The sequence below is a fragment of the Emydura macquarii genome, unplaced genomic scaffold (genome assembly GCF_026122565.2).
Source record: "Emydura macquarii macquarii isolate MOO-44397 ecotype Brisbane River unplaced genomic scaffold, CSIRO-AGI_Emac_v2 contig_2948, whole genome shotgun sequence".
In the NCBI taxonomy this organism is placed as follows: domain Eukaryota; kingdom Metazoa; phylum Chordata; order Testudines; family Chelidae; genus Emydura; species Emydura macquarii.
This window is the reverse complement of record NW_027133085.1, coordinates 1,790,084-1,813,251: the sequence shown is the minus strand read 5'-3', so window position 1 is coordinate 1,813,251 and position 23,168 is coordinate 1,790,084. Positions and strand designations below refer to the sequence as shown.

At 46.4% G+C, this 23,168-nt stretch overlaps 1 protein-coding gene across 1 annotated transcript in view; it reads left to right on the top strand.

Moving 5' to 3' along the window:
- LOC137167668 (dynein axonemal heavy chain 5-like) overlaps window positions 1–23,168 on the top strand; it is a 243,129-nt gene that overhangs the window by 80,935 nt on the left and 139,026 nt on the right. Inside the window, exons 37-42 of the mRNA XM_067569914.1 lie at window positions 1,690–1,956; window positions 2,181–2,309; window positions 2,810–3,025; window positions 4,993–5,139; window positions 7,131–7,303; window positions 7,545–7,723. Of these exons, the coding sequence (XP_067426015.1) occupies window positions 1,690–1,956; window positions 2,181–2,309; window positions 2,810–3,025; window positions 4,993–5,139; window positions 7,131–7,303; window positions 7,545–7,723 (1,111 nt within the window). The remainder of the gene's footprint in view (window positions 1–1,689; window positions 1,957–2,180; window positions 2,310–2,809; window positions 3,026–4,992; window positions 5,140–7,130; window positions 7,304–7,544; window positions 7,724–23,168) is intronic.

Here is a 23,168-nt window from a genome sequence, read left to right as displayed (position 1 = left end):
ACTATACTCTTCAGCAGACATGAGCAGCAAAGTGAATATTAAACTATTACCTTTTTATTATTTATGTATTATATTTATTATTGTACAACCTAGAAGCCCCAGTCACAGACCAAGACCCCATTATGCTAGGTGATGTACAAACACAGAACAAAAAGCTGGCCCCTGTTCCACAGAGCTTACAATCCTAGTATAAGGCATGAGTCTACAGGCAGACTGATAGGGGAGTATAAGGAAATAATAAGACAATGCGGATTAGGTTGATAGGCAGTGGTCCCAGCCCCAGCAGCCTAATTCTTGTTGAGTTTTTCTGTAGGCACAAAGGAGAGTTTTAAGGGGGGAATTTGAAGGAAGATAAATGAGATAGCTTTGCAGATGTTAACGAGGCGAGCTCCTAAATGTGAGGGGCAACATGGGAGCAAGCACAATGGTTCTTGTTTGAAAATTTAATAAGTGGACTGTGACCCATCCGTGCCTAGGGTAGCCACCTGAAAATGCCAAGATCAGGGCAGGCTGCAAAAGGTGAGCAGTTTCTCCCAAGCTGGTGGCTAACACTGCAGTAAATTCACCAACCAGTCACAAACAGTGCTTCTGATCCCCCACACTGGTTATCAAGAAGCTAAAAACAAGAAGCTACACATCCCCCTTATTGCATTTCAGTCTCAGGCTCCCAATCAGCTACTAGGTCCAGTAGAGGAATAAGTTATTAAAACGCTATTCCATTTACCAAAAAGGTTCTTCTGATCCCCTAAGGGTTAGCCACATTTCCAGATCAATATAAGTTTGGATCTTATCCAAAATACCATGCTGCCAGCCAATCCTTTAGTAACTCAAACTAAAGGTTTATTATAAAAGGAAAGAAACAAATGAGAAGAAAAATATTAAATTGTCAAAGCAACAGATACATACAAGTGACTTTAAAGTCCATATACATCAGATTCTCAGCAGAATTGTGGAGTTTGCAGGCTTGTACAATCCCTCTGGTGTACATCCAATATCTGGATGGGTCTCAGTCCTTTGTTTCACAGCTTCAGTTGCAGATGAGTTGATCCAGAGGTAGAAATGGACAATGAAGACCACATGGGATGAAGCAGCTGCCTTTTATGTTCCTTTGCTACACGGCTTATGGAAATACACAGAAACCAGATCGAGTCCAGGGTCACCTGGGCAAGTCCTGGTGACTCATAAGGTGTAGCCCCTGGGTTCTTTCCCTGGGTTCATTGTACATCTGCGTTCCCTTAATGGGCCATTAAACAGCCCTATTGCTGTTGCTCTCTTGTCTGGGGTGTCACCCAGAAACACAGCACGAGTTGAAATACAGATATATCAAACATATCCCTAACTTACAATACAAACATGACACATACACATAAATAATATCATTATACTTAGCAACTTACAACCTTTCTAATGGTATCTGACATGGCCTATCTCGTATGAATTATTTTAATTTTGAAATATTGATGTTAAATAATATTATAAATGGTACCCCTAATCCAGGCAGCATCACATGGACAATGGAGACTGGCAGCATGGGCCAATTGTTTTTGATATCCCTCAGTAGAATATGCATCATGGTGACCATCCAGAGGACATACTGATTAATAGAATCAGACTCACTTACAGGATACTTTATTTTTCAGCATTTTGGTAAGCAACAGGAATAACTGATGCATTTTTAATGTGTTTCAGGAAGCCAAAAGGTTTCAGAACATTGATAAATCTTGGCAGAAGATTATGCAGCGAGCTCATGAGACATCAAACATAGTACAATGCTGTGTTGGAGATGAGACGTTGGCACAGCTATTACCACATTTGCTGGAACAACTGGAAATATGTCAGAAATCATTAACTGGGTATTTGGAAAAGAAACGATTAGTATTTCCCAGATTTTTCTTTGTATCTGATCCTGCACTTCTGGAAATCCTTGGTCAGGCATCAGATTCACACACTATTCAGGTATAAATTATGTAGCAATAACCCCCTTCACAGTCAGTATTAATAACTGAGTGGAACAGATGATAAACTGATTTCCCTTTTGTTACTGAGTTGACCTAAATTTATTTATTTGTGGAAGGATCCATTTAGCCTTGTAAATTTGCAGGTTTTGATGCAGTTTAAAAATAATTTTGTAGTACATTTTATGGATCTTATTTGATTGATCAGGTGTTCATTTATTCTAGGCACATTTACTAAATCTGTTTGACAATGTTAACCGAGTGGGATTTCACGAAAAGAACTATGACCAGATTTTATTATTTGAATCTCAAGAAGGAGAACAAGTCAATATTATTGAGCCTGTTCTAGCTCAGGTAATAGAAGAATACATTATGCTTTTTTCATGACCTACTTTACAGCAAATCTGTGTTATAAGGGGCTGGCCCAGTTCTCTGGCAGTATCACAACATGCTTCCATTCGTGAATTAGAATTAGAGACACTTCAGTTGCCCAGTACAGGGGCAAAGTGCTTTTGCTTCAGAGGGAGAATGGAAGGGCCTTGTATTATTCTGTAGCAACCCTTCTAGTTGTCTCCTTAGTAGCAGTAAAGTTTTGCTAAATCCATCACTCTGCATCTGGCAGAACAGTCAGGCACAACTAGGAGGGGTGTTTTCTTCAGATCCCATGAAGATGAGAGAATAGAAAAGCGGGAAATGGGAACATCAGCCCTGTGAAGGAAATGTCTTCTGTGAAGTTTTTGCTGGGTTGGGGCAATTTGACTTTACCTTTTGGGGGGGGGTGTGTGTGTGTGTGTGTGTGTGTGTGTGTGTAAAGTGTTTTTTTTTTTTGTTTGTTTGTTTTTTTTATCTTCCAGGGTAATGTGGAATTCTGGCTAGGACAGCTGCTGAATGGGATTAAGAAAACAATCCACTCCATCATTAGACAGGCGTCTATAGTCATTAGTGATTCAGGATTTAAGCTGTATGACTTTCAGAGAATGTTTCCTGCACAAATAGGTCTTCTGGGAATTCAAATGATTTGGACCAGAGACGCAGAGGATGCTCTAAACAATGCCAAAACAGACAAAAAGGTTGTACATAGCAAATCCTTTGGGGTTAATTAAAAGTATCATTTAGATCACTGCACACTGCGCAAGTTAAAAATAAAGTATGGTAGAAATGACAAAATAAAAAGGAAGCAACTACAATGACTAGTAAATACCATCGTATTGACATGGTGATACTAGCCCACAGTGTTAGCATGTTAGTTAGCATCCTCTGTGCATGCTCTTTGCATTACTGTGCTACCTGTCCTGAAAACTGGTAATGTGCGGCCTATCCTCAGCTGGGATAAATCCAGCGTTTCTTAATGGTAGGATACTGATTTACACAAGCTGAGGATCGGGCTTGTGGTGTTTATGCTACCCCTGCTTCCATGCATATTGGCACCGATGGAGGGGCACTGCTAAAAGCCTCTGATACAGTGGATTAGTGAGGAAGGGAGCATGACAGGAAGTGATAAAAGATCAATCCTCACTTGCTTAAGAAACTAACTTTAAAACCATTTCTAATGGTGTGTTTTCTCCCCCCATTCTTGCCAGTGGCTACCAGCTTTGGGAGGGAACAACAGGCAGTTTGTGGGCAAGGGAGTGTCATCTTCTACCCTAATCCTAAAACTGGTTTGGGGAAGTGGGAGCCACCAGTATGGGGGAATGGTGGTGTCTCTCCTGTACACGGAGCTGCTTTAATGAATGGTGCTTGAGTCCTCCCCCTCTTTTGAGGTGAGGGGGAGAATGGGAGCTAGTTTGGTGAGGGGTTGGTTCCACTTCAGGCACAGGAAAGATGCTGCCAGCACCATGGATGTTTTTGATAAGTTCCTCTCTCTGGAACTAATATGGAGGCATGTAAGAAGGCACACCAGAGAAGTCTCAAATCACCAGTGCTCAAGAGTGCTACAACAGCAGTGCAAGGAACATTTGCAGTAAGACTAGGCTAAGAGCTAGTAACACTGTCCTACCATGAAAATAAACACAGGCAAAAACTAACGAAAACAGCATATCATACTGTGATGTTACTGACTACAGTTAAACTAGACCAGACTCCAGAGTAGGGGAAAAATACCTTAAAAATCCATTTTTCTACATTATACAAAGCTAAAAATGGCATGAACCCAGTTTTTTGTTTCATTGCAGCTCATTTAACTAGAATCAAACTTTACTGGCACCTCAATTTCTTGGGGGCTTTGTTTGTTTGTTTCTTCCTTTGAAAAATATTTGTTTATAATTTTTCTCAGCATATGGAATGGGTCTGGGTCTGCAAATATATCCTCAAGTAAATGAAAATCCCAATATGATCATCTCTTCATGTGTTTAGAGCAGGAATTTACATGAGATTCACTCACTGTGACCTCAGTCCTGCAGACTACTCCATCACCCCGGGCCTGCACAGAGTCCCGTTTGGAGTTATTGACAGGGGTCCAACTTAACGGAGCAACAGCAGAATTGGTGCCCCTGTTATAGACATAAGAAGTCAGTATTCTATTCCACAGTCTCTTGTAGCAGAAATAAAATGGTGGCTCACAAGAACAGTTACTTCACGCACATTTAAACTGTCCTTTTCACCAGTTTTCTCCTCTGAAAGCTACCGTGGTTCAAGGGACAGAGTCAGAATCCCAGCTTCATGTTTCCCAACACTGAACATATTGCTTGGCTGATGTGTATAGTTCAGTACCCAAAGATGGAAGTCTGATAGCTTAATTGCTTTTGAGCTGTACTATATTAAGCCCCTGTCTTGCAATGGAATCTACTAGTATAGCCCCCTCAGCCCATGTATACTTCCACTAAACTCACTGGAGCTCTCCAGGGACTCAGGGAGTATATGCTCTAGTAGATCTTGATTCAGGATTTCCGCCCTAGTTAATAAAAAGTGAGGCTGGAGCAAAAGGTGATAAAACAGGGATATATATTTGTAAATGTCTTCAACTGTTCATCCTCTAGAGATTGAAAGAGCAAATAGTGTTTGTATTAATATAACTGTGGTCTCTTGCTGTGTGGGAAAGGTCATGCACACAACAAATCAGAAGTTTCTGGATCTTTTAAATGATTTGATTGACATGACAACACGTAATTTGACAAGGATGGAGCGCACAAAATATGAGACTTTAATCACTATTCATGTACACCAGAAGGATATCTTTGATGATTTGGTGAGTTTTTTTTTTTTAAGAGAGCACTCTATGTGAAAAACATTTTTTACGTATGTAAAACAATCTAAAAGCAAATCTCACATTTCTTTGCTTTGTTCAACTTTGCTGTTAGTACAGTCATATGTGCATGCTATCTGGGCTTGTCTTTTTTAGCTGCATCTTAAAAGATTTACATTACAAATATCTTATTTGTTTGCAGTGTTGAATTATTTGTGGATGAGAACGTTAACATATTCACCAAGAAAAATGTAGGTTTCAATCCTGCAAGTAGTTGCATACAGGCAGATTGCAACATCCTGATGGCACCCTATTGACCTCAGTGTGACTCCCTCCAGGGATGTCAATCCATCTATATGCAACAAATTGCAGGACTGGGATCTTAAAAACATAGGGTGAATTCTTGGCCCCACTAAAGTGATGAGTTTTGCCATTGACTTCAGTGAGTCCAGGGTTTCAGAACATACAACTTTAGAGTCCAATCCTACAAATAGATCCACACACATAGATCTTTATGTTTATTCCCTTGTGGAATCCTGTTGAAATCAATGGGACTCCACACAGGTGGAAGCATGCATGCATGTGGATCTGTGTGCAGGGTCAGTCTCATAGACTATGCTCGCTCCTTTTTAAAGTTATTATTGATTTTCAGCATAGAAGATCGTCTTTGCTAAGGGGAAAGCACCGTGTATCTTACCCTCTGATTCAAAATTTAAGACTTTACATAACTAGAGTTTTTAAAAAATATGTTTCCTTTTAGTATGAGATTGAGTTTTGTGATTTCCAGCACCTGCCTCCCCTTCCTGATTTGAGGCAATGGCTTCTGGAAGATTAAAGAAGCTGGGTTTCATGTATTTTGAAAAGGGGAGTAACCAGTAACTTAAATGGGTTTACTGGCTTATTTTTAGCATGTTATATGCATTAGACTTTTCCCTAAGGTAAATAATATGAAAGCATGAGAAAATGATTATGAAACTGAAAGCCAAAAAAAAAAAATTGGAGGAAACATACTGCGTGCTGAGAGCAGTAATTCAGTGGGATATGTGTTGTTTAAATGATGTATATACTTTGTAGAGAGAAATACTAAATGAGTATAGAGTATACTAAAGAAAAGTATAAAGAACTAATATTGATAGCTAGAGGTCAAACTGTCAAGTTCTGTCAGATGCCTGAGGCTTTTTCCTGTCCCCATCATTTTTCATGAATTTTTATGAGTATTTTTGGATGTGTATTTCATATCAGTTAGTTCAGTGTCAAATATTACTGAAGTTTGCTGTATGTTAAATTGGTTAATTCTATGGTGTTTTGCTTAAAGTTACAAGGTATCCACTGTGCCTATGGCAGAAAAAAGGAAGGGCCTGTGACCAGTAGAACTAGGGACAGATTGAAACACAGGGAGGTATGAGTCCGTGGCCAGCGTACCTCACGTCATCTCCTTTACTCAGTGCACCTCCTTTCCTTGCTATACATTTCTTGCTATACTTAGTCTGTGAACATCTGGAGGGCAGAGAGAATATAGAATAGAGCCTAGCGTAGCTCTATGCTGTGAAAAGGGCTGATGGCAGAGATGAGGCAAGAAGAGAGCATGAGCCCACCCTTAAGGCTTAAAATGGACCAGATCTAGACCAACAACTAGGGCTACGAATTCCACAAGTGGCTGGATGGTTCCACATCTTTTTAAGTCATTCCAGTTTTGTGTGGCAAAAATCATGCTGTGAGATCCACTAGTCTGTCACTAATCTCCCATATATGTTTCCTGAACATGTATCTTGCAATACAGTGTGAAAAATACATGCTTTTTAAAAAAATTCAGGACTTTCTGACTCCCAGTTCTGTGCTCATTCCTCCAGCTCATGCTATGTGAATTTTTGCAGAGTGTACATTTTTTCTGACCTGTGAATGGAAATGGAAAGCGAGCACTTGTCACTTTCTCCTCTCATGCTTTTATTATAGCATATCATTTCTGCTCTAATGATTTTGCGCTTTCGTTACAGGTCCGTATGAATATTAAATCTTCATCTGATTTTGAATGGCAAAAACAATCCAGGTTTTACTTTATTGACGATGTGGACAAATGCATCATCCAAATTACTGATGTGGAGTTCAGCTACTGCAATGAATATTTAGGCTGTACAGACAGACTCGTTATAACGCCTTTAACTGACAGGTAATCATACTAGGAGTATAATATCAACTTTTGGGGCAAAATCCTACTCCCATCAACATAAAATAAAACTAGGATTTGTCCCCTGTTATGCACCAATTACTATTAACACCAATGGGAGTTACCAAGGGTGTACAAAAAGGAAGTCAGTGGCAGTTTCCAACCCAGTTTTGTATAACAGTTACTACACATCGGGTAGATAATAGTGAAAAAAAATTAATGGAACTTTCCAATCTGTCTCCAGATGTTACATCACATTGGCTCAAGCCCTGGGAATGAGTATGGGAGGTGCTCCTGCAGGACCTGCAGGTACTGGGAAAACAGAGACAACCAAAGACATGGGCAAATGCCTGGGAAAATATGTTGTTGTCTTTAATTGTTCAGACCAAATGGACTACAGAGGCCTAGGTCGTATTTATAAAGGTAAGACACTGTTCTGTTTATTCATTTTAGTAGTTAAAAGACAAATGCATTTCTTTGTGGAGTGTTTTTGTGACTGAGATTGAAATAAAGAGTGACCTGTAGCTAGTGAGGTTTGCTACAGCCATTGGGAGAATGAAGAAATGCAGTGGCAGCTGCGTAAAATTAGTTTGGTGAGAAAATAAAATAAATGGGGTTCTTCTTTGAGTGATGGTCCCTATGGGTATTCAATTTGGGTGCACATGTGCTCCACGCACCTGAGACTGGAAGATTTTTCCCCATTCAGTATCTGTTGGTCTATATCTGTGCCCTGCCTCTCCTTGTCCTGTGAACCAAGCAGTGGCATGCCGAAGAGGGGAGGTGGGGGGGAGCCCCACATCTGAGCCGGAGCTGGGCTGTGGGGCTGGAGTGGCAGGTAAGTGCCGAGGGCGGGATGTGTGCTGGGTCGGCTCTTTGCAACAGGTGGCGGGGGGGAGCAGGAAGCTCTGCGGGGCACCCCTTAGCACCTCTCTCCTCCACGAGTCATGAAGGCCTGGCCCAGCATCCCTCCTCAGGCCGGGGGAGTGAGGCCACCCCATCCAAGCTGGAGGCAGGCTGCAAGGCTGCAGCGGGAGAGGCGGTTGTGGTAAGTGCAGGGAGTGGGGGGGTGGCGGAGTCAAGCCTGCATTTGTGCCCCCTACAGGTACAGTCCCCACCTCCCCAGGACAGTTGGGGGAGTGGCACTGGGAACCCTCCTACCCTGCACGGGGGGACGTGAGCCCCTGGCGTAAATGTAGGCTTGGCCCGCAGGCGCCGGAGACCCTCCATACGCCACTGGAACCAAAGGTATAAGAGTTGGTGGGCACCATCCGCCTCTCCAGTTCCTTTCTACTGTCTGTGTTCTGAGATGGAACCTCCTCACTGTCCGCAGCTGTAGCTGGCATTCCTGCTCTGTCTCAGGGTTTTTCCTGGGAATAGTTCATTTAGACAGACAGTTGGTTTTTAATAATAGTTAGATAGTATTGGGGTTTCCCCCCCATATTGGGTTACCTAGTATGCCCAAGATCCCTACCTTCAGATCCTTCCTGGGCTGCCCCCAGTATTCCCAGTTAGTGAATCCCAGAGAACTGTCTTTACTGTCTTGGTGTGAGTACCATATATCTTCTAAGGCTAGGTCTACGCTTGCAGCCGAGGGTGAGATTCCCAGCTCGCATACACATACTCTGTGCTAGCTCTCATTCAGTTAGCATACTCAAAATAGTCTAGTTAGGCTATCACAGGCTTAGCCGTGCCACGTATGTACCCTGGGGGTTCAGGCAGGTTTGTACTTAGGGCTGCTAGCCTGTGCCACAGCTGCCCATGCTACCCTGGCTGCAGTACTGTTTTTAGTGCACTGGCTCTCATTGAGCTAGTGTGAGTATGTCTATGTAAGCTGGGAATCACACCCCCAGCTTCAAGTGCAAACCCTAATGTGAGATCTGCCATTCTTCCCCTCCTCAAATCTGAAAGTCTCTCAAATTCTGGCTTTGTAGACCCTTGATGGCCATGAGGCCCCAAACTGACCCTGGGTCTTTTGGCTCTCTCACACCTGACGGAGTCACTAAGTAGTGCCCTTCCTGCTCTGGCGACCCCTAGTTCAAGATCATCAGGGCTCAGGCCCAGGGACTTGCCAAGCTCAGATGCGAGGAGAGTAAGGCCAAGCACCTTCATAAGAATAAGGAGAAATTGCCTCATAAGTCCCATAAGAAAATGAACTCCCTCCCCTGAGCCTCAGGATCTGGTGAGACTCCATGCCCCGGTATAGGTTGTCATGCTCTCTGGAGTGTGTGAATTCCTTGACCTTTATACTGGTCTTACCAAAGATCACAGACTGTCCTCTTAGACTCCCCAGTCCATCTTGCCACCCAGACAAACTGGACTTTGTGATAAAAGGTCACTTAAACCAAAAAAATCACATCACATCAGGTGACCCAAGAGACCAATCACTTACCCCAGATCAATTGGTAACTCTAGATCTTACACCAAAGACAATGCTGGTAGACAATTCTATAGTAAACTAGCTAAAGGTTTATTACCTATGAAAAGGAAGTCAGAGTTATTGAGAGGTTAAAGCAGGTAAGATATATGCACAAGTGAGTCACAGTTTGTGATTCCAATTGGTGACACTGATATAATAAACTGGCAGTTTCCCAAAAGCCTTTTCAGGGTTCACAGATTGTCTCTGGGGATCTCCACTTTGCATCTGCCACACTTCCCTGTAAGAGTCCAAACAGTCCAGAGATGCAGGATCTTTCCTTGAATCCATACTTACAGCTTTTTCTCACAGAAAACAAACTGACAGGTATCACTACCAATGTGGGCTTTCCCTTTCATGACACAGAGTGAGGAATTCATTTTGAGTCTTTGACCTCTGATCATCACACACAATGACCACTTGCTTTGAAATTAACTCTTTTCTGTTAGAGTTCTTCATTTGCATTCCACAAGGCTTCTTTCTTTCTAGTTTCCATGAAGTTTAAACACCATATACATTTCTATAATTTAACAATCACTGCAGCCATCCTGTCTGGGGTGTCGCCCAGACACAACACAATTTGAAATACAGATATATCAACCATATCCATAACTTCCATTACACATATAACACATGAACATAAACATTATCATCTTACTTAGCACATAATAGCCTTTCTAACGGTACTTGACATGGCATATCTCATATGAATTATTATGATTTTGACATATTGAGGTTAAACAATATAATAAATGCTCCCCCCCCAATCCAGCCAGCATGACACATCCTGCTAGCATCGCTCTCTTGACAGCATGTAGTTGCATGTCCTTTTCTGTAGCCTCTGATTTCCATCAGCTTCACTATTGAAACTGGGAGATAGAGCAGTATGTTAATGCATTCAACGTCCTGATCCCCTTTCCATAACTTGCTGATGCAGCATGTATATACTGTGCTCAGGCTGTCAGCTAACTCCAGTAATTGTCCCAGACAATATCTGTCCTCTACTGAATAGCACCGCAGGCACATCAACTTGCATTGCAGTCTCTTTGCAGCACTAAGAAGGGGATTTGTAGGATTGTTTCTAGGGGGTTGTGGGCTGATCGCACTATCACTGGGAGGCCACAGGTGTACTGATGGAATCGCTCAACTCCAAATACCACAGCCAGCAGCTCTCTTTCTATTTGAGTATACCCTTGTTGAGTCTCCATCAGGACTCTGTTGGCATAAGCAACTGGCTGCTCTTGTAAAAGAGCTGCAGCCAGTCCTTTCTTTGACACATCAGTATGAAGTGTCAGTGGCTTTCCTGGCTGGTAATTCTTCAGAACAGGGGCATTCATTATAATTTGTTTCAGCATATTGAAGGCTTGCTGTTAAGGACCCACCTAGTCCATCACAACATCCTGCCTTGTGAGCTGGCATATGAGTTCCAAACTTGGACAGAAAATTTATCATTCTCATGAGGCGCTATGCCCCTTTCACATCCACTGGAGCTGGTATGTCTTTGACTGCCCTCATCTTGTTGTGATTTGCTTTCAGTTCCTCTGCTACGAGCAGATGTCCAATATATGTCACCACAGGCTGTGTGAGTCACGTTTGTTCTGGGTTGAGTTTTATGTTCTCGTCCCTGCATTGCTGTAAAAAAGCTTGTAGTTTTCTATCATGGTCTCATTCAGCTTCTGTATCATTGTTCCCTTCCCCTATAAAGAGGATACCATCTGCATTTATTTTAACCCCAGACAGTCCTTCCAGTGCTTGGGTGAGTCTTTTCTGGAAAACTCTGGTGCTGGGCTTATGCCCATTGGCATGTGCAGCCATCTGTTGCAACCAAATGGGGTTGTGAAGGCTGTCAGCAAGCTGGACTCTTAATCCAGGCTTATGTGCTAACACCTGCTCCTCATATCACAGACCATAAAGATTCTGGCTTTGGAAATTCTGGTAAGATGTGATCAATTGTGGGCAGTGGATAGTGGTATCTTTTCAATGCCCAATTCAGTGGTTTCGGGTCAATGCAGATGCATAATTTGCCTGATGGCTTCTTCACCACCACCATGCTGCTTACCCAGCCAGTACTGGCTTCTACATATGCCATGATACCCCAGTGCTGCAGAATTTTGAGCTCTTTGCATACTAGACTATATAGTACCACTGGAATTTTCCTTTGTGGTAAGTGCACGGGTTTCAGTGTGGGGGCTAACTTCAATCTCAGCTTTCCTTCAAGGAACCTGTTATCTTTGAAAACATCCTCATATGCTTCTAAAATAGTCTCCATTGTCCATGGGACTCCCCCGTTTGCTTCTTAAACTGCAGCTATGAAATTCTGATGCTCACCCTGATCAGATCTATGGCTTGTATGGCTATATTCCCCAAGAGGGGTCTCTTACCATCCACCACCACAAACTTCAGTTGGTACCATCTGTTATTTTTCGGGTTAGGTGCTATGAGGTCACATTTTCCTACAGGCTGCATTATGCTCTCATTGTGCATTAGATTGTGCCTGCTTTTTGTATTGGGTGTGCTGGAGTCCAGTCCCCCCCGAGCAATGACTCTGATTCTATTATTCACTAGCATTCAAGGAGAGAGCCATGATGTCATCACCACACCATGATGTCAGATGTGCCTTTTGTATGAGTCTGACTGAACCTTTTGGAGATCTTCCTCTACTTTTGCACACACTGCTAAAATGGTTCAATTTGCCACATTCTTTGCACTGCTGTCCTTTACCCTTTCCTGCTGTCTTTCACAGTAAATGCATCTCACAATGAGCATGGAACTTCATGTACTGCATGTCTCACTGCATGTACTTTAGGGGGGTGTTGTGCCTCTGAGGGCTTTCATCCTTTCTCGTAAGGTTTCTGCTGCATGCCCTATGTCTAAGCATCTGTCTAATGTGAAATTGCCTTCCACAAGCAGTCGCTTCTGCAGTTGGTGATCCCAAGTGCTGCAGACTATCTTGTCCCATATTAGGGAGTCTGTGAAGTCCCCAGAATTGCATGTAGCAGCCACTATGCATAAGGCATAACATAGGGGTCTATCCCCTCCCCTTTGTATTGGTCTCTCTTGAAAAACCTGTGTCACTCCACAGTTTCATTTTGCTTTGGGGAACAATAGTTCTCCACGTCTTCTCGTACTGCTATAAGGCTTGAGACAGTGGTGAGCTTTAGAGTGAAGCAGATCTCTCTGCCTTGTTCCCTAATAAGGTAAAATAATAGTCTTATTTTCCTGCAATTGTTATCCTCCTGCATGGCCAGGTCTGTGTACAGCTTGAATTCCTCCTTCCACCAGGTCCATCCCTGGGCTACGTTTGTATCTGTAAAATTCAGGGCTGTGTGGGGCTTCAGACCAATGTCCATGGTTCACATTGTCAGCTGCTGCACTTCAGAGAACTCACAGTTCAGACACTGCCACAAAGAGTGATGCTGGACATAGGTGTGATTGAACAAGTGGATACTTGTTAAACTCTGTGGCCTGCTTTGTCCATGCGTGTGAGTTGCTTCCAGCCTAACTCCCTGTGTTCCCTGTTTCCAGTGGTGTCCTGTCAATAACAGTCCCTTCAGGGCCCTCCGACTCCAGGTCCACTGATCATGATACATACCCTAGTTTCATGTAACGAGGAGGACTGGGTTGTCCCTGGGAGATATAAATGGAAGGCAGCCCAAAGGCAAGAGGGAGTCTAGAATCCTCATGGAGGGGGTGCCCTGAAAGAGACGTCAGAACTCAGAGTCAAGAAAAACAGAGCGCACTTAGAAGCACTTAGGAGAAGAGCAGCACGTCAGGAAGCTTGTGAAAGAGGGAGGGCTGAGAGTTCCCTGGTTGAGCAGTGGAGCCAGATCAGGCTGATAGAAGCAGAAGATGGGAAGGCAGTTGGGTGTCTCCTACAAACCTCTTAAGGCCTGAAAGCCATGGCCAGAGGGGGTTGAGGAGGGCTGAAGGCTGTGGCAGCAGCTGAGGAAAATGCCTGCTGGCTCTCTGAGCCTGAGAGATGAAGCCAGGAGGTCAGAGAGGGCTGAAGACTGGGGAACGATGGAGGGTTGAGCCTGTTGATATGTCCAGACAAGAGCTGGAGCCATGCCTGGGATGGAAACAGGGTGGAGAAGCACCCCAGCTAGAGGGACAGGAGGGAGGCGTGGAGAGAGACGCCAGAGCTGTATCTGGTGTGTTAATGGATTGTGGGGTCTTGAAAAAGTGAATATACTGCTTGGACCATGGAGGTGAAATCTGGATTATGGTTGTGGGACCTTAATTAACAATTAATAAATAATAATAAGTAATAAATTAATCCTGCAAAGGGCTATTTGCACGTTGAAAGCTGTTGTGTGCAGTTACTGAGGACTCCTGGGAAGAAAGGGGAAACGTAGGCAGGCACACCAGTCATGCTAGAGCCTGCCACAGGAGGGTGCTCCTTTCTTACAGGCACCTACCAGGTTCATATTGGTGCCTACAAACAGGAATTAGGTGCCTAAATCTGGGTGTTAGTAATGTAAGTAGCTTTGTGAATTTGGGCCTTAGCTCCTTGCATGATCAGTAATTAATATGGCTCTAAAGTCCTACGGGGCTGGCAGTTCACTTGCTGTGTGTATCTATCACAGGGTTTGTTCCTTGTGGCTCATCTTGGGGATTAGCTCTCAACTGGTTTGATGCCCCCTCCTTCAGTTGCTCACCCCATGGTCTCTCTCTCTTTATGTCTATCCCAGCTCCTTCCCAAGCTGGGCTTCATTAGCTATTAGACTTTCTCAGTCTTGCTTCTCCTTGAATTGGCCCTTTTTCCCCTACTCAGGTCTTGTGTGGGATAGACCCCCATCACATACCCTCCCCATCAAGTGTGTAACCCTCAGGGGTATGGATGCCTCCTCTCCTGGATTTGCCGAAGCTGGACCTACCAGCCATCTCATTCCTGCTCCTGGTCACCAACCATGAGAGGAAATCTACCCTTCTCCTCCATTGTGTCCTGATACTTTTCCCTCTGAAATTCTAAGTCTTGCAAATCAATTCACAGAGCTTGCTCTGCAGCTACTAACTTCTTTGTAGTTTTGGTCTTTGCTCCTCAGATTCTCCCAGCGGCCTTTCGATCAGGGTTTGAGTTCCCACTATATTCTGGTTACTCTCCATATTGGTCCCTGTATCATTTAACCTTGTTTTTGGGGGACTCTTTCTTCCATCCTCATAACCCGCTTGGCCTTCTCTGCAACCACTATGCACACGCTGTGGGCCTCTGGCTCTTCCTTCTGTTCCTTTTTTGATACTATGTCCTTTTCCTGGCTACTTTCTTTTTTCTTGAGGGGACAATGCTTCCTCACATTTCCTTATTCCCCACAGGAAAAACAGGTCCCTCCTTTTCTTACTTTCTCAGGTGGGACTTTTCCTACATCTCTCACTTCATGACTAGCTTTCTTGTCTTGATATGTAGGGGCATTACCTTTTCAGGCATTCCTTCTGCTCATAGCCGTAACACTCCCTTGGCTTGGCCACCGGCCTCCTGACTCTGGAACTTCTTTTCCATTCCCAACTTCTTCAGCCCCTGCTCACTTCCCAGAGGATCTTAAATAACTATGGTTGCTGTTGCACCAGCTTCAACTTGCAGCTAAAATGATGCCTCCCACTGTTGGTTCTGCTGGACCTGTGCAAGCAGTGCTTTGATCCTGTTGGTCGCTTTTCTTCCTCAGTTAAATGGGAGCAGAAACTCTGGGGTCCATCTTGGCAGGGTATACTGGCTTTCTCCAAAAAAGGTCTCCGTACCCTGTGGCTCCATTGTCTCTTTTTTTCTAAACTTGCTACTGTGGCCTCTCACGCTCCCCTTGTATTAGGGGCATTTGACACCAATTGTCGCAGTGTTTACTACTAACCGCTGGGGTGCTTCTTTATGGCACATCTCAACATGTCTGACATCCTCTCTTTCAGTTGCTCACCCCATGGTCTCTCTCTTTATGCCTATCCCAGCTCCTCCTCATCAGTTATTAGGCCTTATCAGTCCTGACTCCCTTCCAGGAGCAGCCTGTCATGGGGTTAATTGGCCCTTTTTTCCTACTGAGGCCTTGTGTGAGATAGATACCCCATCAGACTGTGTTTTTTTTTGTTTTTTTTTTTTGCAGAAGTGAAATTATTTTGTGAGGTCTTGATTTCATGGGGAGTTGTGGGATTCTCAGTTTCTCTGAAAATCAGGCCTCCCAATTCTAAGCCACACTCCACTTTTCCAGCAGGTGGCATTATAAAACAAATGATTATTTCCTTCCAAAGAAAAAAAAAAATCTGACCAGAACGGAATTTCATCATTATTTTTAATTTCAAGATAATTTCATACACAGTTCACAGCATGCATAAAATGTCAATAGTATATTCAACGATATACGCTTATGTTAAAGAATTGCATGTTTTATATTTTTCCTGTTATTTCCCCAAAGTGCAAACATTTTCAGTTAATGATCATTGTTGCAAAAATAGTTTTCAGAACTTGCAATAAAAGCATGTCAATTAAAGCAGAAAAAAATGTAGGGCCAAATCCCTCCCCAGTGTAACTGTTGAGTGGTCGAGATCTTTGAAAATTCATCAAAGAATTCTGGCTTCATTTCCATTGGTGTAAATCTGGAGTAACTCCACTGACTTTGTTGGAGTTCCTGCAAAATTACACCAAAGTAGCAAAGAGTCAGATTTGACTCTAGAACTTTGCTGTTTTGCTCTAATCACTGTAATATCACATAAAGTGTATAGTTACTTCATAAGAGAGAGATTGAGAACTAAAATATAAGATAATTCTTTTCATATTCTTTTTACTTTGCTGTTATTACAGTCTCCAAGATTGAGAGGTATTATTTGGGTTGTAATAGCTGATGCATTCACAGCCCAAGGTGGGAAAGAGAGATGGGAGGGCTTCTAAGCGGGATTGGGGAAAACTGAGAATGAGACAGACACAAAGAAACCCTCAGAGGGCAAGGGAGAATAAGACTGTGGAAAAGAGAGTGACAGAGAGAATGAAAAGGAAGAAAAGTGAAGACAGAAATTACAAAATAGGAGAGAGATAATGTAAAGGAAGGAATTAGCAAAAGATAACATGAAACAAAGGGGAGGCAAGAGGGGAAAGAGAACAAAACAATAAACCAGCAGATGCTTATTGTTCCTGAGTATTTGCCCATGCAGTAGTTTAACTATTTTTTAAATTGTGTGTTACATATCCTGATATCATGATAACAACATTTTCTCAAGATTCCTGCTCCTGAAGGATATGGGGAAGCTCATTTCTAAAGAGTCTTACTAGATGAAGTTCTAGGAGAAAGCACTTACCTTCCTAACAAACATACTTATAACTATCTTGTGAAAGATCAAGGTAACAGTACAGGAAACAAAGTCTCATTGTGCTCTTGAATGCAAGATTGTCAACAAAACCAGCATTATTCCCAACCTGATTGTGGACAGGACATTAGACCTCACATGGGTACATGAATCTGCTGGTTCTTCATTGTCATGGTGCATTCCTATTAATTACACTATTCACTCTGAACTCCACTCCTCATACTCCCATGTATAATGGTGGATGGACAGAACCTTTAATCAGGACCACCTATCACCAGAGCTTTTTTATGTTCATTAATTTTTATTAAAGTAGAGGCCAGTGGAGAGAGACAGAATTGTTTATTTTCCAGAAATTGATAGTGCATGATAGATAGTCTGTGGTGTTCTTCGCGTGATTGCTCATGTCCATTCCACTATAGGTGAGTGCACGCCTCCGTCCATGGTTCCCGGAACTTTTTTCCCCTTAGCAGATCCCGTAGGGCTGGCTCCAGCACCCCCTGGAGCCCTGCACATATGCCGCGGTATATGAGGCACTGCCGGCCCTACGCCCCCTCAGTTTCTTCTTTCCACTCGTGACGGTTACTGGAACTAGCCTTGCTCTCAGCAAGTACTATTCCCCTTCTTTTAATTTGTTTGTTATTCTAAATAGTTTAGTTTGTTAAGTAGTTGTTAAACATTATTAGTGTAGTTAGAGATAAGGCAAGTCCCTGCGGGGACTTAGAGTGGCTGGGCTATATCCCAGTCGCCAGGATTCAAGCCATGTGCCTCCTGTGGGAAGGCCTTCCTGCTCAGCGACCCCCATGACTGCTGCCTTAAGTGCTTGGGGGAGGCACACAGGAAAGACAAGTGTAAGATCTGTAGGGCTTTTAAACAGAGGACTCAGGAGGACCGAGAGATCTGGTTAAAAGCCCTGCTAATGGAGACAGAACTCAGCCCACTCCACCTCAGCACCGAGCGTGACCTCGGTGCAGAGTGCACCACTGGCACCGACCTCGACTCGGCACCGAGCAACGTTGCTGGCACCGGCCTCAACTCAGCACCGCACAGCATCGCCGGCACTGAGGAGCAAAAAGGCACGCTCGGAGCGCGGATATTCCCCTGCGCCGTCAGTACGGGCAGGGTTGAGTACAGAGATGCACCGAACTCGGCCTGTCGAGACTCTTTCTCCGGTGCCTGCATCTCCGGTCAGGGAGCCTTCCCTGACTCCTGGAAGTGGGAGAATGCCCCTGCCGACGCCTTCGACACTGGAGGCTTTTCAGGCGGCAAGAGCCGTGTTGGCCTTGCCTACACCACCTCCGCCCCCCCCTATGCCGAGGGAGAAGGGGCCGATGTCACGGGGAAAACCCGCATTGGGTCCCCCCGAAGGGCGGTGGAGATCCCCGGTACGGGGAGGAAGATCTCCTGCTGGACAGCCACTGGGGGTAGAGCGAAGATGCTCCCCCAGCAGTTGCTCCAGGTCAGTGTCATCGAGCTGGCCTGCTTTGACTCAGGACGAGGAGTCTCCCTCTTGGCGCCGACGTTGATCTCCGGCATCGGAGACAGCGCAGGCCAGTAGGCGGCACTGCTTGAGATCTGCCGGGTGGTGCTCAGACAGCTCCCGTCCAAGTTCCCCGGCACCGACGAGTTCGCCCGCACCGAAGCAGCGCAGAACCCAGTCGCCGTTGGAGGACCCGGTACTGAGGAGTTCGCCCGAATCGAGGCAGTGCAGAACCTGGTCGTCATCAAAGGACCCAGCACTGTGCAGCCCACGACACGGAACCCGGTCACCGGAGTCTGGCTCGGCACCGCAGAGTTCAGAGCAGCGCCGGTCTCGGTCACCGAAAGGCAAGCATCACCAGAAGTCATCGGTACCAAGACGACGCTCCAGTACCTCGAGCTCTGTGGAGCACACCTCTGGTCATCGGCACTGCTCGCGGTGATGGAGGTGGTCCTCATCATCCTCCAGGTCGGAGGCGTTGAGGGGGCGGTCCCCAGCACAGAAGGGCACCCGGGACCGAGGACGTGAACAGCACCGCCGGCCCAGTGGCTCGAGGTCTCCCAGGGGGGACAGTCGTTGGGAGAGCTGACACCCCCACAAAGTGTCACAGCATGTGGTGTAGTCAGCCCCGGGTTGGCCCCAGGGTCAATGGCCACAACAATGGCCTTATTGGGCCCCATGGGGTATCCAGATGGGGCTGGGGCCCCAGTCCCTCCTGTCATCGGGGGTGCAGTCCGTGCTCCAGCAGATGAGGAGTCGGACCCTATGGAAGGACCCTCAACAGGTGCAACCCTTCGTCAGGAGGGGGAGCACCCACAGGACACACCTTGGCAGTCCTCTTCCTCCTCAATGGACGAGGCAGTCTCCTAGGACCACATGGTGCCACTGGAGGATTTCAGGATGCACCAAGAGCTGCTCAAGAGGGTGGCCTCCAACTTGGGGCTGGAGGTGAAGGAGTTGGAAGAGGCCAATGACTTTAATGTGCTGGTGGTGACTGCCCCAGTGAGAGTGGCCCTACCAGTCCACAAAAGAGTCCTCAAAATTGTATAGGCTCTGTGGCAAACCCCTTCCTCAGTCGCCCCTATGTCAAAGGTGGCCGAGAAAAAGTATTATGTCCCGGCCGAAGGGTTCGAGTATCTGTTCACTCACCCTGCCCTGGGAACCCTGGTGATAGACACGGCGAACTAGCAGGACAGGCAAGGCCAGCCAGGGTCCACTCCCAAAAACAAAGACAACAAAAAGCTGGATTTGTTTGGGAGAAAGGTTTATTCCATGGCAAGCCTGCAGTTCAGGATTGCCAACCATCAGGCCCTCCTGGGTAGATATAATTTCAATTTTTGGGACTCCCTCAGGTGGTTCGCTGAGGCCTTGCCCCCGGACCAGGCCGCAGACTTTATCACTGTCGTGGAGGAAGGAACCACAGTGGCTAGGGCAGTGCTCCAGACGTCCAGTGATGCTGCTGAGTTGGTGGGTAGGGCCATAGCCTCCACCATCTGTATGAGAAGGTGCTCGTGGCTGCAATCCTTGGGCCTGTCCCAGGAGGTGCAGCAATCGATTCAGGACCTCCCCTTTGATGGGTTGGCCTTATTCTCTGACCAGACCGATGCAAAGCTGCACGGTCTGAAGGACTCCAGGGCCACGCTTCGCTCCCTGGGCCTGTACACGCCCCAGGCTTCCAGCGGTAGTCACGGCCCCAGGCGCAGCAGCAGCCAAAGCCTCCGCCTAGGCCCTTTCAGTCCTATAGAAATAGGGACAGGAATAGGGGGTTTAGAAGGAGGAATCAGCCCCCAAGCTCATCCTCAGCCCCCCAGCAGGGGCCCCCAGGGGGTCGGGTAACCGGAGGAGACAGTTTTGATGGTGTGCCCGAGGGTGGCGCCCTGACTGCTGTCCTGGATCCACCCCCCCTTTTCCTAAACAGGTTAAGGCCCTTTTATCCCGAATGGGCAAAGATCACGTGAGACCACTGGGTCCTTGGGATAGTCTCATGGGGCTAAGCCCTACAGTTTACATCTATCCCCCCCAACAACCCTCCCCCTCCATCCCTTTTCAGGGACCCCTCTCAGGAGCAACTCCTCTTGCAGGAATTGGACACCCTCCTCAACATAGGAGCAGTGGAAATGGTCCCTCAAGACAAAAGGGGGAAGGGGTTCTGTTTGAGGTACTTCCTCATCCCAAAGGCAAAGGGAGGTCTGAGACCTATATTAGACCTGCGTCGTCTAAACAAATACGTCAAACGACTCAGGTTTCGCATGGTTTCCCTAGCCTCCATAATCCCTTCCCTGGATCCAGGAGACTGGTATGCCGCCTTCGATCTCAAGGACGCATACTTTCATGTGTCTATCCTCCCCAGCCACAGGTGCTTTCTTTGCTTCATGATGGCTGGCTCCCACTACCAATTTACAGACTTACCCTTTGGCCTATCTTCGGCTCCAAGGGTGTTCACCAAATGCATGGCGGTAGTGGCTGCCCACCTGAGATGAAAGGGGGTGTGCAAATTTTTCCTTACCTGGACGATTGGCTGGTCAGGGGCAGGTCCAGGTTCCAAGTGCAGGAGAGCGTGACCCTCACTTGCTCCACATGCAGTAGGCTGGGACTGCTCATATACAAGCAGAAGTCCACACTAACCCCAGTGCAACGTATAGAATTCATTGGGGCTACCCTGGACGCTTCCCAGGCCAGAGCCTTCCTGCCTCAACCACATTTCGAGGCGATGGTCTCTATTATCTCCCAGATGCACAGATGCCCTACGACAACAGCCAGGCACTGCTTACAGCTGTTATGCCATATGGCAGCCTGCACGTATGTAGTGAAACTAGCTCATCTGAGGCTCAGACCGCTTCAGGAGTGGTTGGCCTCAGTATATGTGCCGAGCAGACACCCACTGGATTGCGTGGTCACAGTTCCCCTGCCCATCCTAACCTCCCTAAACTCGTGGCGGACTCCCAGGGCAGTGTTGAAGGGTGTCTAATTTGGGGAACTGGTCCCATCGGTCACTCTAATCTCCGACGCCTCGGTTGTGGGATGGGGAGCCCACATCAGCGCCAACCTAGGCACTCAGGGGCTCTGGTTGGGGGAGGAGAGGCACCTGCACATCAACGTGAAGGAGCTGAGGGCCATTCGCCTAGCATGCAAGGCGTTCCTCCGATTCCTGACAGGCAGAGTGGTGCAGGTGCTGATGGACAACATCGCAGCCATGTTTTACATAAACAGGCAGGGGGGAGCATGCTCATCGGCCCTCTGTGAGGAAGCTATCCATCTGTGGAACTTTGCCGTGAGGCATGATTTCCACTTGACTGCCTCTCACCTCCCGAGAGTGAGGAATGACGAGGCGGATTGCCTCAGCAGGTCGTTTCTACCCTGCCACGACTGGTCGTTGCACCCAGAGGTGGTGGCTATGATCTTCCAGAAGTGGGGAGTTCCCCAACTGGACCTATTTGCGTTGACCTGGAACATGAAGTGTCCGAGGTTCTGCTTGCACCAGCGTCCCGAGACTGTGTCGATTTCTGACGCATTCCTCATCGACTGGATGGGGACCCTCATGTACGTGTTCCCACCCATTCTGCTCCTGCCCAAGGTCCTGTTGAAAATAAAGAGGGACAGGGCGGACGTTATACTCATCGCCTTGGCCTGGCCAAGACAGCACTGGTTTAGCATGCTGCTGGACCTTTCAATTGCCCCGCCCATGGAGCTCCCGAGGCGGCACGATCTTCTCTCCCAGGAACATGGTCCCCTGTTGCACCTGGACCTGGACTCCCTGCACCTCACGGCCTGGAGGCTCTGTGGCTGACAAAGAGAGAAAGAGAGAAGCTCGATGCAGGTCCAGCAAGTCCTGCTGGGCAGCAGGAAGCCTTCCACACAAGTCATGTATCGGGCTAAGTGGAGGTGGTTTACCTGTTGGGCGGAGTCCCGGGGTATTCTGCCCAGCCTCTCGCCTATACAGGCGATCCTGGAGTACCTGCTCCAGCTAAAGCTCCAGGGTCTGGCGTTGGCCTCGTTGAAGGTTCACGTGGCGGCCATTTTGGCCTTCCATCAACTGCTAGAGGGGAGATCCCTGTTCTCCCATCCCATGTTGGTCAGGTTCCTCAAGGGGGTGGAGAGGCTTTATCTGCAGGTCCATGACCTTGTGCCTCCCTGGGATCTTAACCTGGTACTCTCGAGACTCATGGGGCTCCCTTCCGAACCCATGGCTTCATGCCCTCTGCTCATGCTTTCATGGAGGGTGGCCTTCCTGGTGACCATTACCTCAGCTAGGAGGGTCTCCAAGATGAGGGCCTTGACTCGGAGCCCCCTTATACAGTATTCTATAAGGATAAGGTGCAGTTGAGGCTGCATCCAGCTTTCCTGCCCAAAGTGGTTTCCCAATTTCATTGTAACCAAAGTATTTTTCTCCCCATGTCTTTTCCCAAACCGCACAGTTTAGAGGAAGAGAGAAGATGGCATTCACTGGACGTGAGACGAGTTGTGGCCTTCTGCATCGAGCGTACAAAGCCGTTCCAGAAATCGATGCATCTCTTCGTCGCAGTGGCTGACCGGATGAAGGGATCACCTGTCTCCACCCAGCACATCTCCTCATGGATTACTTCATGCATCAAGTTCTGCTATGAGCAGGCAAGAGTGCTGCTTCTGGGAACCATCACAGCACACTCAACTAGAGCTCAAGCCTCGTCTGCAGCCTTCCTGGAGAGAGTGCTCCTGCA